Consider the following 13,130-nt stretch of genomic DNA (forward strand, 5'->3'; position numbering starts at 1 on the left):
TATTTATTGGATTGAAGAATCGTCTGTTTTTTCATTAAATATCCATTTGAATTTTTAAATTACACATCATTATTGATCCCATAATGGTTCAACTGGTAATATCAAATAATAATACATTCAATAATTGAACTTCTGGGTAAAACGTTTCAAATTTGAATAACTATTTATGTGTAATGGTACCACAACAATTAGGCAATATTCATAATTTGGCAGAGAATGGAAATTTGATAGCAGAATGAAACGCACGGCAATTTAGGAAAAATTGCACGGTGTTCGAAATGAAAGTTGAGCGTTTAAAGAGAGAAACAAACTTACCAAATTGCATGTTTTCCAAAATAGAATTCAGAAAACAGAACTTGGGCCAAAAGTTGATACAACACAAGTGAAGAAAAATGTTGATACCCAGACCAAATATAACTGAAGATGAGGATTCGAAAGGCAGAAAAGAGAGAGAGAGAAGGCTGAAGTCTCCAGCAAAGACTCCTCTCTGAGGGGTCTATTTTTTTTCTTCGGTTTTGGGTGCAAAAAACAATGCTGCTTAGAGTCATGAAAAAGATAAAGTAATGAATTGTAGGGAAAAAAATATATATATATCGTCCTTTTCTTTTCTTTCAAGGAAAGATTAGACTTTGAAAAATTAAGTACTCCTATTGATAGCGTACTATAAACTAGAGAGAAAAAGAATGAACAAAAAGAGAGAAATTAGTGAGCTTGTGTATTTTATTGAGAATCAAAACTCTATATTTATAGGAAAGAATTAAGGTTACAAGTAATACAACAGTCATAATAACTAAAGCTGTAGAGTATAAAAGTTATTCATAAATATTACTATATTTACAACAGTTAGGATTATATAATTTTATGACCAGCTATTGACAGTACAAATATTATGTGTTGTTAATATATTTATCTTTTTTTCTGACAACAATTAACGACTTCTTGTTGATCGCTTCACCTACAAGTACAACATTTTGATGATAAATAATTAGTTTGATCTACACGAGCGGACAGCAAAATAAATCGTTAAATTATACCCACGAGTCATTGCCCGAGAGGCGAGATTACCTGCCTAATTGAGTAAAAGAGATGCGGTGGGGTCGTTGCATTGAAGTCGGTACGGTCGGGTGCTAAAAACGTGATCCCCTCCCCGATTAAAATATATTTCAAATTTAAGTTTTTTAATCAACCAAAAAGAAATAGATCATCATCCTTTCTAAAGGGAGCATCTGTTGTTCTTAGCAAATTGAATAAAAAAAAAAAAGTAATAATTTTTATCAACTAAAGACATAAAAAATAATAAAAAAAGGGGATAGTGAACGTAGTAAGGGACCTAGCCTCGCCGCACCTTGCCTTAATCGGGTATTGGAAGGGACAAGATAACAAAAATATTTGATAGGGCCAAGGACGAGAATGGCCAGCCAATCGTTGCCAGCACTATTCATTTTTTTCATCCTCGAAGCATCGTCTCTTTAATTTTTTATTTTATTTTATTTTTATAAATTTAAAACGATGTCATTTTGGATGTATTATAAAAGTAATTTTTACCCTTATTAGCGCTAACCTATCGTCGTTTCTTCTCTACTTGATATCTTGCATTTTGTTCTCTTAGTCGTCCTAAACCTACCAACGATTCTTGTCTCTCGACTCGATCTTTTGAAACTTCCTTTTCGTCTTTTGTAACATTGGGTGCCGCTTCTTCGCTTCTTTCGAATCTTGCTATCTCGTTAGTGTGTGCTCTCTAATTCCTAGTGTTGCCGTTTCTTCGCTTCTTTCAAATCTTGCTATCCCGTCAGTGTGTGCTCTCTAATTCCTAGTGTTCTTGTTCTTTGAGCAATCAATTTAATGTTCTTTCAAACCTAAATATTGATTGGAGGATTCGTGGTTCTTGTCTGCAATTTTTTGTGTTTTATCTTTTATTACGATCGAGTAGAGGGTTTGTTTCGAGTTTAAAATTTACATTCTTTCTTTTATTTCCTCTTCGATTATTCGGGTCTATTTTAAGCCTACTAGATCTGAGTTGTGGGTTTTGTTTCTTCCCGTTGGGTTCGATTTTTTGCGTAACTCTGTTCGAATTCTAGATTGAATGATATTTTTAACATTTATCTTCTTATGAAATTTTATTAGCATTTTTATTTTTATTTTTTTCTTTTTTAATTTGTTGGATTTGAATATATTTTGTATTATTATTCTCATTTTTTTTTTTTTGCTTTTTCTTTTTTCTATTTTCCTTATTTTATATGCTTTATGTTTTGTACTTTGGATTCTTTGTATTTCTTCTTCTGCTTTTATTAAATCCGTGTTCACAATCCCTTTACTTTTTCCTTTTTTTTTTTTTTTTTTTTTTTTTTTTTTTTGATATTTATTTTGGTGTGTAAGATGTGAACTGCTTTTAGGTTCTTGTATTTAGTAATTTGTTTACGTATGATTTTTATTTTGTATGATTTCGTAATTTTTTTTTTTGCTATTTTCCCCCCTTTTTCTCATATGCTTTGCGGTTTGTGGTCTTATATCGATAATTTCTAAAAATACTTTGTTTGAAAAGCTTTTCTACAAAAAGTAGCAGAAGCAAAAATCCTGTCAAATCTCTACATTGCTTCCTAGGCTGGATTTGAATCTGTTACGAATATGAAATTTTATAATTGCAGGAAAACAAATGACAAAGTCACTCATAGAACATCCTTTTGGACTGCAAAAATGTATCACAATGATGCCAAAAAAAAAAAAAAAAAAACTGAAATTTACACGCGCACACGCACACAACCATTGAAGAAGATAACACATCTTGTTAGTTATTTCATGTTAGTGTTCTTGATCGACAATGATACCAATAAACATGTTTAGTACCCAAATGGCTAAGACCCATTCGCAGCCCAAACACATTAGGCTGCGCTCTACCATTAAGCTAATAACTTCGCCCACGAAAGAATTGACGAAGTATGAAAATATCAGTAAAGACTGAACTTATTTATCAGAACAGGCACTTTGTACTGCCAAGAGGGAAGACTTTGGTTAGAGTTGATAGAACAGGGGATAAATGGAACAAATAGTAACAGCAAATGCAAGCTGGGGGAAAAAATCATATATAATTTACATAATAAAATGGTATTTTTATGGGGGAAAAAAAAAAGCAACTTCCAGTTGCCTAAGGATGTACAGAAAAATTTATAAATCATAATGTTGAAAAATGATCAAAAAAAATATACAGATGGGGGGAGAAATCATCATGTCAGGCCTCAACCCAAAGCTGGCAACTTGTTCGAGTCAAACAAAACCAGCAAAATAGCTGTGCATTACTACACTAGAGTAATATGTGGTTCGAAAAGATATTAAAGGCTAATACGTTACACCTACAAAGAAGGCCAACTTATGCAGTATAGTGAACTGTGTTTCAGAATGCATACCAAAGAAAGATGAAATCCTATTTCTTGAAACTTCTATTTAATGAGAGGGCTCAACCCATCACCTTCCCAACCCAGCTTGAGCATTTGATCTACAACCTTCAAGCTCAACTGCAGGCAACAGACGAAGTTATAAACCCATAAAAGATAAGTAACAAAAATTAATAAATGCACAATTAAGGTTCCATGCTGAATGAAGTATGACTCATATTTACATTCAAAAATTAAGTAGAATAAAAAGGAAATCCTCAGCTTAGATGCAGAGACCTTAGATATATGGGCTAGAAAGAAATTGCTCAATGACACTTTTTTTCCTGTAGTTTTTTTTATAGATATCAAGGTCTTGACATGGCACAAACATGATTGAATATTTTACCCCTTCTCTTTCAAAAGAGAGTGACTCTGCTTTACTGTCAAAATTAACTTACTAGTTGAAAGAATGATTTATTTTAAAACTTGTGTAGTAAGAAGTAAACTTTTTTAGCTTAGCCAAACATGCTTGGCTCTTTCTCGTTCCTTATCCTCTGAATAATATTAACCACACAAAGACATTGCTAAGTACTTAACAGTGCAAGGTAGTATTTAACAACCCTAAACAGACTAAAACTGGCTTCAACTTACAGCAGGATCTGTGAATATTATCAACTGTTTATCAGCTGTTGACACCAAGAGGTTTGTATTATCCTTGTTCAGAGCAATAGCAGTAATATCTTGCCCTTTTCCCAGGTTCATTACATTAAAGACCTGCAAGCAGAAGGATCACTACCAGTTAACTGAGAAGAATTCCATCAGAAACGAGACTATGTAAACATTTTAATCAAATTGTGTGCTTTGAACACAGTATATGCACTCCTAACCAACATAACTAAGGTCATAAAACAAGGCCTTTCATTTTGAATTCCCCCAACTCCAAATTTTGCTTTACCTTTAGAGTATAAAGATCAAAAAAGCAAATTGAAGGCAATGGCAAGTCCCATGTATTTTCTTCATTCGATTCCCCATCTGTATATCCTTTTGATGTCAAATCCAGACTGAAGTCAGAGGCCTCATTTTCCAATGATGGGTTTAATCCAACTATAGCACTATTGCCATCAATAGAAACTTCAATGCAACTAATGCTTGATGAGAGAGGAAGCTGTTTCGTAGCAATAAGAATTCCATTAAGATTATACGTGCTGAGAGTACAAAGAGATTTGTTCCAAGCCATTACGATCCCATCACGTGATAAGCAGAGAGCATGAGCTTCCACACCAACAAGCCTCCTAATCAACCGGCCTCTTCTAACTGAATGAAGCAAGACATCTGATGAGTTGGAGCAAGAGGCAACAATTCCAAGGTCTGAACTGATAGTACAGCATATTATTTCCCCCAGATGACCCCGGAGGACGTGTATGGGATCCTCAATTCGGTGTTGCCTATTTTTCTCTGCCGAGTGATGTCCTGCTACACTGCTGGTGGTGGTTGTGGATGTGCTTGAATTAGCGGAAGGATCTGACGAGCTACTAGAGTGGGAAGTGGATGCTTGATGTAATCTCCAGAGTAGAAGAGTTGTGTCACAAGATCCTGTCACGAGGTAGGTCCTATCAGGAGATATAGCCAGGCAAGTCACCGGAGCACAATGACCCTTGGCTATTTCCAAGGTTTTTGCTCCATCTGCAGATATCAGCCTCACACTGTTATCCACATGCCCCCCTAGATAAAATGCCAAGATTTTGAAGTTAGATACAAGAATGTGGCCCAGGCAACAGTAAGGCAAATGTCAGGATGAAAAGCAACAGCTGACCATCTATTATAATAAAGCAGTATCTAGCAATTTAGGTCAAATACTTTTCTATACTTTAAATATTGACAATATGTGACATGAATTTCACAAGACCAGAACTTAAAAAGGATTTTTTGCCCCAAAATAATTGGAATAAACACTCACCAGTGATAATTTCTTTGTCATATAAGATAGAAACTATAGCAGAGCTTCGAATCCCAGAAGTTGGAAATGCCAATGCCTGGGGAAAATGCCACTCTTCTGATCCAGAACCAGTTGATCCTTTAAACATTCGAATTAACGAACCACCAGCCAAGTTTGCACCAGACTTTCCATGTTCAAAAAGGAAAGGTGTCCCCTTTCCATCAGGGGTGTTTGGCTGCCATTTATGTTGAGCTATATGTGCAGCTGGAGCATTTATATCAACAATCACAAGAGAATCCGATGATGCATGAATTGCAGCCGCAGGGAGATTGCAGCGTTCGGGATATGGAACAACATATGGTTTAACCTCTCTGGGATTCCGGAATATGGTCTACCATATTACAATATCATTAGATCATTATGTGAGTCACTTCTTAACATAATGCCTCATAGCATGCTTGAACGGAGTTAGTAGTTCAATGCAATAATATTCTAGTTCTTCAGTATGGTGTAGAGTAGTTCAAATACAGTTTATGACCCTCCAGGAAGTAGCTAAAAATCCATTTTTCCTTCATAAAATTTAGTACACTTAATTGACAATGAGTAAAAAACTCCAACCAAAAACCAACACACCCAAATAATAACTGAATCATCAACTGACCATATAAATTTCATGGAACAACAATGTTCAGAACTCAAATGCCACCAAATCCAAGGGTTTTATTAAAAACAGTTGAGGTTCCCAGGTACTACTCCATCCATCCCATAAAGATAGCCAGATAGGCTTGCTTTTCTCTTTGTCTGTTCCAAATTATAAGCTGCTTTTCTTGAAAGTACAAACGATTTTTTAGGTCTAATATGCACATATTTAATGTGCCTTGTTATCAACAAATATGAATTACTCATATTTAAATCATTAGTTAATGTAGTCGTACACAGGGAAAAATGTAAGAAGAATTATATTTTCAATCACATTAATTGCAAGAATTGGCTGAATGCTTTTCCTATTTTGGATCCATTGCATTATATAGGATGAAGTTTACATACATACATCTAAATATGGTAAATGTAAATATGGTAAAATACAATAATGTACTTAATTAAGGTAATATAAGCTGTCCATAATCTTTATCATAATCTTCGTCGATCTTATTAACATCTCTCAAATTGATCCTGGACGATCTAGAAACATTAATTTGCTGACAAGAAACTGATGACATTGTTGAGTTATTGCTTTGGTAAACACTTCAACGATCTAAACATCAATTGTGATATGTGGAAGAGTAACAATTTGATCATCATAAGCCTCACATATAGAGTGACAATTCACTTCAATGTGTTTAGTGCACTCATGGAACACAAGATTAGCAGTAATTTGAATGGGTCTAGTGTTGTCAGCATGAAGTGGAGTAAGTTCAAACTGGGGCCATCCAAGCTTCGCTAGAAGACCTCGAAGCCAATCAATCTCAAAACAGACAGAGAACATAGCACAATACTCAGATTCAGTGGAAGATTTAGAGAAACAATCCTGCTTCTTACTTCGCCATAAAATAAGCACATTACCAAGGTACATTCACCAACTGGTAATTGAATGACAAGTATCCCTACATCCAGCCCAATTAACATCACTATAGCCCCCTAACTTAAGAGAAGAATTGACAAGGAAGAAAAGACCACTATCAGGTGTACCCAACAAGTATTTAGGCTTTGTTAGATACCAATTTTTTCAAAATATATTTTTCTCTCTTCTTTTTAACCACACATTTTCCACTAAAATAATATTACACGTGAATCAAAAACTTTTCCTTATTTTTCAAACACACCTTTCTCATAAATCTACTATTCTAAAATGCATTTTTTTAAAAAAAAAGGGCTCAAACACCCTTCTAATAATGCGACGAACAGCAACCAAGTGGGAGGTGTTGTGGTGCATGCATAAATTGGCAAACTTCTTGGACAGCAAAGAAAATATCGAATTATGTAATAGTGAGGTAATTCAAACTACCTATTAACTGGAGATACGAGGGATCAAGAAGATTACCCTCCTTGCGATTCTACACATTCACCTCTAAAGGAATATCAACAGATTGACCGTCCTGAAGGCTAGCTAATAAAATCAGCTCCTTTATATACTTATGTTGATGTAGGTAAGTCCCAACTGGATTTGAAAGCATCTCAAGACGTAAGAAATACTGTAAAGATCCCAAATCTTGTACATGAAATGACTCCTTGAGACGGTCTTGAAGATGAGACATCAATCCAGAGTCAATTTCAATAATAACTATATTATCCACATAAACAAGAAGCACAATACCTGCCTCGCTGTTAGAGATAAATAACAACAAATCATACTAACTCTCAGTATTTGAGAACCCCTGGAGAGTGGAATGAAACTTGACAAACCAAGCATGAGGAGCCTGTTTCAACCCATAAAACAAACGTTTTAGTTTAGAAATATCAAAAGAGGGCAAAGAGAATAGTTCCGTGGCGTGACATATAAATCTCTTCCTTAAGATCGCCATGCAATAAAGCATTCTTGACATCCAATTGTCGCAAAAACCATCCCTTGGACGCAGCTATGGCAAGAACGGTATGAACCATTGTCATTTCGGCAAAAAGGACAACTCTCCTTATAATCCTCACCATATTCTTGACAATTACCAAGAGCCACCAACTGAGCTTTATATTGATCTAGAGATTCATCAAAGCATAACTTAAGAATAGATCCACTTATACCCAATAGGATTGACACCAAGAGGACAAGGAACAGTATCCCATGTGTAGTTCTCCTTAAGAGCTCGAAGTTCCTCTTGCATTGTTTTCTCCTAACAAGTTTTGAGTAACTGCTTGAGAATAAAAAATAGGAACGTTGATATGAGATAAGGTTGCGGACAAACTATACCGATCGGGAGGCTAAGTGATGCAAGTGGATCACCTAAGAGAAGTAGAGTCTGGAAGGGGATTAGGGTTAGGAAAGGGCAGTGGGGCTGGAGGACATCCTCAAAACTGGTTTAAAATGTTCGATGGAACGAGAGCCATCCTCAAAACTAAGGAGTGAGGTTAAATTAGGGGACATGACATGTTGCTGAAAGTAATACTGATTCTCAAAGAAAACCACATTTCGAGAGAGATGAAAATAATTAGTAACACCATCATAACAAACAAAACCCTTATGAGCAATATTGTAATCCATGAAAGCACATTGCATGGATTGCGCACCAAATTTATAACATCCATGAGAAGGCAAATGAACAAAGCAAACACGCCCAAAAGTATACAACCTGTCATAGCTAGGATGTATACCATACAGGTGTGCAGAGTAGGAAGTCGATTTATTAGATGTACAACTGTGAAGAGGGATTCAACCTAAAATCTAGGCGGAACCGAAAATTCTAAGAGCAAAACTTGGATATCTAACAAGTGACGATTATTTCTTTTGGCTCCCATGTGCTGTTAAGGAATATCCAAACGAGAGTGTTGAGAGAGTATCCCCCTTTTTTGTAAGAAAGACTGATAATCATGAGACATGTATTCCCCATCGTTGTCGGACCTCAAAATTTGAATACTGGAAGAGAACCGTGTCTCAATATAAGCTACAAAATCACTTTTAGATATAAGAATTATATCCAAGTGTAACGACTAAAATATCAATAAAGGTTACAGAATATTTATAAGGGAAAATTGCAGCAACAGTCCCGAACCTTTTTGTTTTTTGCAGATTTTATTCTAACATTCATTTTGTACCAGCGAAGATCCTTAACATTTCATAAATATGTACCTGATGTCTATCTGGATGGAAATCGTCCAAAACACAATCAGTTGATTGGAAATTTTTTTTGAACTATCTGCTATCATGACAGTTATATTGGATGTTGATGTTGATACCTTTTTGGACGGTGTTTTTGGACAATATTTTGGACGATTTTATTGGATGTTGATTCCTTAATTTTTCCGGTCAACTTATGGTATTTTGGATGGTTTCCGTCCAGATGAACCTCAAGTGCATATATATGAAAGGTTAGGAACCTCCGTTAGAATAAAATGAAGGTTAGGGTAAAGTCTGCAAAAAAGGGAAAGGTTAGGGATCGTTGCTGCAATTTTTCCTATTTATAATGAACATGTGAAATGAGGGGTGCCACACCTAAACATCACTATGAATAATCTTAAAGCATTTATCGACATGACTCTCATAATTCAAAAATGGAAGAGTTTTCCTTTTCCCAAGTTTACAAATATCACAATTAAGAGTCAAATTGGAGGACTGAAATTGATCTTTATTGTCCAAAAAAACCATATTTCGATAAATGAGACAAAATTAAACCACAAGGATGACTTAATTTCTTGTGTCAAATATCATGTTCAAGTCCAACATTAATGCAAAACAAAAATATAGTGAAAGGCATTGTAAACTGTAATGGAAATAATCATCCGACTTTAGGCCCCCTCACACCTGCTCGGCCACTGATCGTGCACAAGACAACCAGTATGAGAAAAACATACAATTATCAACCAATTGTCCAACCGAAATCAAGTTAGTAGATAAACTCGAAGATATAAAAACATTATTAAAAGAAGAATCAATGTCACCAAAAGCAGTAATTGAGAGGGTACTGCCATTGGAATTTTCAATGTGTTGTTCACAAGTGTAGCGTCGAATGTTGTGCAAGGAATCAGAACTACATATGAATTGATTCCCCAGAGTCGACAAACTAAGGAGAAGAAACAATTTGACCATTACCTTGTAGGCCTAATGTAGAGAAGGCTAAAACAATTGTTTGTTGTCTATGATTTGACGCCCCTAAGATAACAAACTAAGGAGAAGAAATAGCTTGACTGTTACCCTATAAGCTTAAGGCATAGAAGATTGAAACAATCATTTGTTGTACCATTTCTAGAGTAAAAACTAGTTTATGGTGCTAGCTAGTGGAAGTACGAGAGCAGGTCCTGGACATCGGCTTGAAATGGCCAAGCCTTCCAGTTTTGAGGCCGTGTAGGACACTTCTTGGTGATATTCTCTGGTTGCTTGCAATAATTGTAGACCCTTTGAGGACAAGTACGAGCAATATGGTTATATATTTTGCAGGAGAAAAACTGGAGTTCACCCTTTCCTTACCCTTAGGTAGTATGTGCAACAATTACCACATCATATAAGAATATATCAGCTCCAATATTAGATTGAGTAGCTAGTGTTGCTCATCGCGAAAGTGTTCACCCAAACACATCCAACAAAGACAATGGATCACAATTCAATAAACCCGCTCGAACCACTGTACTCTTGGGTCGTAATTTCATAAGAAACTCATCGTGCTTACTAACCTCTTGAATCTCTAGCAGATGCTTATAAGGCCACCGCAATGATCTTAGCACGAATTATCTTGGAATACTCACTCCACAAGTTCAGAAAACCCAAATAACATTGCTCAATAGTAAAATTACCTTGGGTGTAATTAGCTATTTCAACTCCAATAGAAATCTCCGTGCATTATTATCTTGATAATAGATGCGTTTTAAATACTCCCACCTCTTTAGCAGTAGTAAAAGAGCGTAAATTATTCACCATGTGCATCCAAGAAATAATATGAGCATCCTTCATTTCCTGCACTTAGATCTTTAGCATCTTTAGGCGCCTTTAAGGACCAATAAATGTGACCTCAATCTCCTTCCCTTTTAAAAACATCTTAAATTGAAATTTCCATGTGAAATAATTCTTTCCCGTAAATTTAACACAAAAAGCTTCAATCGACATGCCTTCAAAGAGATCACCAATCAAACAAACACTAAAAAATTAACCTAATCCACAAACTGAACCAAACCCCCCAAATTAACGTAAGCCCAAACCAATTGATCCAAGGAAGAAAAGACCTAACTCAGGCCCAAATCATCACAGCCTAAAACACCACTACAAGGAATCACGACACTCCAAATTACCACAGACCAAATCACTATAGCCAAAAATCACATCATCAACTACATTCCAATCACCAACAATGTAGACAATCGGCAACAGATTACAGCCTGAACACTTCTTACCCACTACGCACCAATCTTAGACAATCGAGCAGAAATCACAACCCAACTAGTCACCTACCGACACATCTTAGAAATTCGATGATACCACAATGCCACACATGGACTGAATTGTGTAGATTCCTGAACACCACAGAGTCGTACGTTGACAAGGATTCCGTCAACCAAGGAGCACCACGAGAAAACCCACACATTAAGAGGCTAAGTTACTGTTGGATTAAGGCGCAATAATAAAGAGATAAAATAGAGAAATCAACACAAGAATTTACGTAGTTCGGCAGTGTACCTACATCCACGAGAGCGAAACGGAGATAATATTATCCAGTATGAAAAATAGGGTTACAATATTATTATTTATACTAACCCTAGCCTATGCCCATAAAGATTTTAAGGCCCGTACAAGAAAATATCCATGTAGCGTACTGCGAGGACGTTGCCCTAACACCCCCAACCCATTCAGTGTCTCTAGCAACCCTACAGTGGATTAAACCCGCACATGCCGATATTTGATCCAGGGAATTTATGTTCCACTCTATATGAGCCACATACACAACAGTTAGTTAAGGACCAAAGATTCAATATGAGAACCCAGGTCCATTGCATTATATAAGATGAAGTTTACATACATACATCTAATTTATAGTAAATGTAAACATGGAAAAATACAATTATGTACATAATTAAGCTAATATGAGTTGTCCATAAGCTTCATCATAATCTTCGTTGATCTTATAAAAATTGCGTTTTCATAATCTGCTTGAAATGGAAGCACTTTGTGGGAAGAGGGAATAGATGCAAGCACCATATGAAAAATTGGTTTCAAATTCAAATTAATATCACATAAGTAACTTAACAAAAGTAGTAATTGCAAATGCCATGAGTCATTTGTTTAGAGCAACATGAATAAGTTCTTATCAATAAACAACTCAAATACACAAAAGGGGAGCCCCATACTTAAAAATCAGAATTCTCTATTAGAAGTATAAATTCGGCTTCTTTCGTCTACATTATGGAGGTCTATCATCTTCCATCTTAGAATTGTGAAATATAATCTCTATTTGTCGATACTTAAGGGCGTGAGAAACAATAGTAGGGCATAAGATGGAAAGAGAAGCAAGCTAGAGAGAGCGAGAGAGGAGAACGTATAGGTAATAGATTGCAAAAGTACATAAAACTCACTGGTTATAAAATGATATGAAGCAAACGTGAACAGCACATTGTGAGCAGATTATAAATAGAAATAGGAGAGGGTCATACTGAGGAATAGCAAGTAAGACTAAATATTTGCCAAAGGAAGTGAAGATTAAATGCAGAAGGCCCAATGCAGCCAAAGAGAATACATACAAAAGTACAGAATACCTGCATGTGTAGGACATCAGCCAGTGGCATCCTTTTCATGTGAGGTACTCTAAGAAGTTGTGATGGGGTTTGGCCAAAGTAAGCAATCTGGTCTTGTGTAGCTCGTTGTTGTGCCTTTTCAAAACAGTTGAAAAGATACAAGTATCAGCTATCTAAGATGGAGGCATAATTATAACAAAATGCATTGGAAAACGTTGGAGCAGAGCACAAACTCACTGGGTCTGATATTTTATCAATATCGACTGTTCCTTCATAAGTGATGTAGAAGAAAACATTGCTTGCCTGTATGGCTTCCTTTCCACGTTGCTTGTACCTAAGTATTAAAATTAGCTTGTCAGCAATACGAAATTGTGGCAAATAAACAAATATCTTGAAATTATCCTTATTCCAGAATAATTAAGAGAAAGATCAAGATTAAAATACAGAAATCTACATTTCAG

General features: G+C 35.7%; 1 protein-coding gene across 3 annotated transcripts in view; it reads right to left on the reverse strand.

Annotated features, from left to right (window-relative positions):
• Positions 1-3,068: 3,068 nt before the first annotated feature.
• The window catches only part of LOC111373390 (BEACH domain-containing protein C2), a 43,981-nt gene continuing 33,919 nt past the window's right edge, over positions 3,069-13,130 (reverse strand). Inside the window, exons 27-32 of one of the 3 annotated variants that reach the window (XM_022995915.1) lie at positions 12,907-13,003; positions 12,691-12,804; positions 5,326-5,695; positions 4,324-5,090; positions 4,020-4,142; positions 3,069-3,509 (exon numbers count right to left, since the gene is read on the reverse strand). In XM_022995915.1, the coding sequence (XP_022851683.1) occupies positions 3,435-3,509; positions 4,020-4,142; positions 4,324-5,090; positions 5,326-5,695; positions 12,691-12,804; positions 12,907-13,003 (1,546 nt within the window). In that variant the 3' untranslated portion in view covers positions 3,069-3,434. The other 2 variants (XM_022995917.1, XM_022995918.1) reach the window with 2 other exon arrangements.

The sequence above is a fragment of the Olea europaea genome, unplaced genomic scaffold, assembly GCF_002742605.1.
Source record: "Olea europaea var. sylvestris unplaced genomic scaffold, O_europaea_v1 scaffold112, whole genome shotgun sequence".
NCBI lineage: Eukaryota > Viridiplantae > Streptophyta > Magnoliopsida > Lamiales > Oleaceae > Olea > Olea europaea.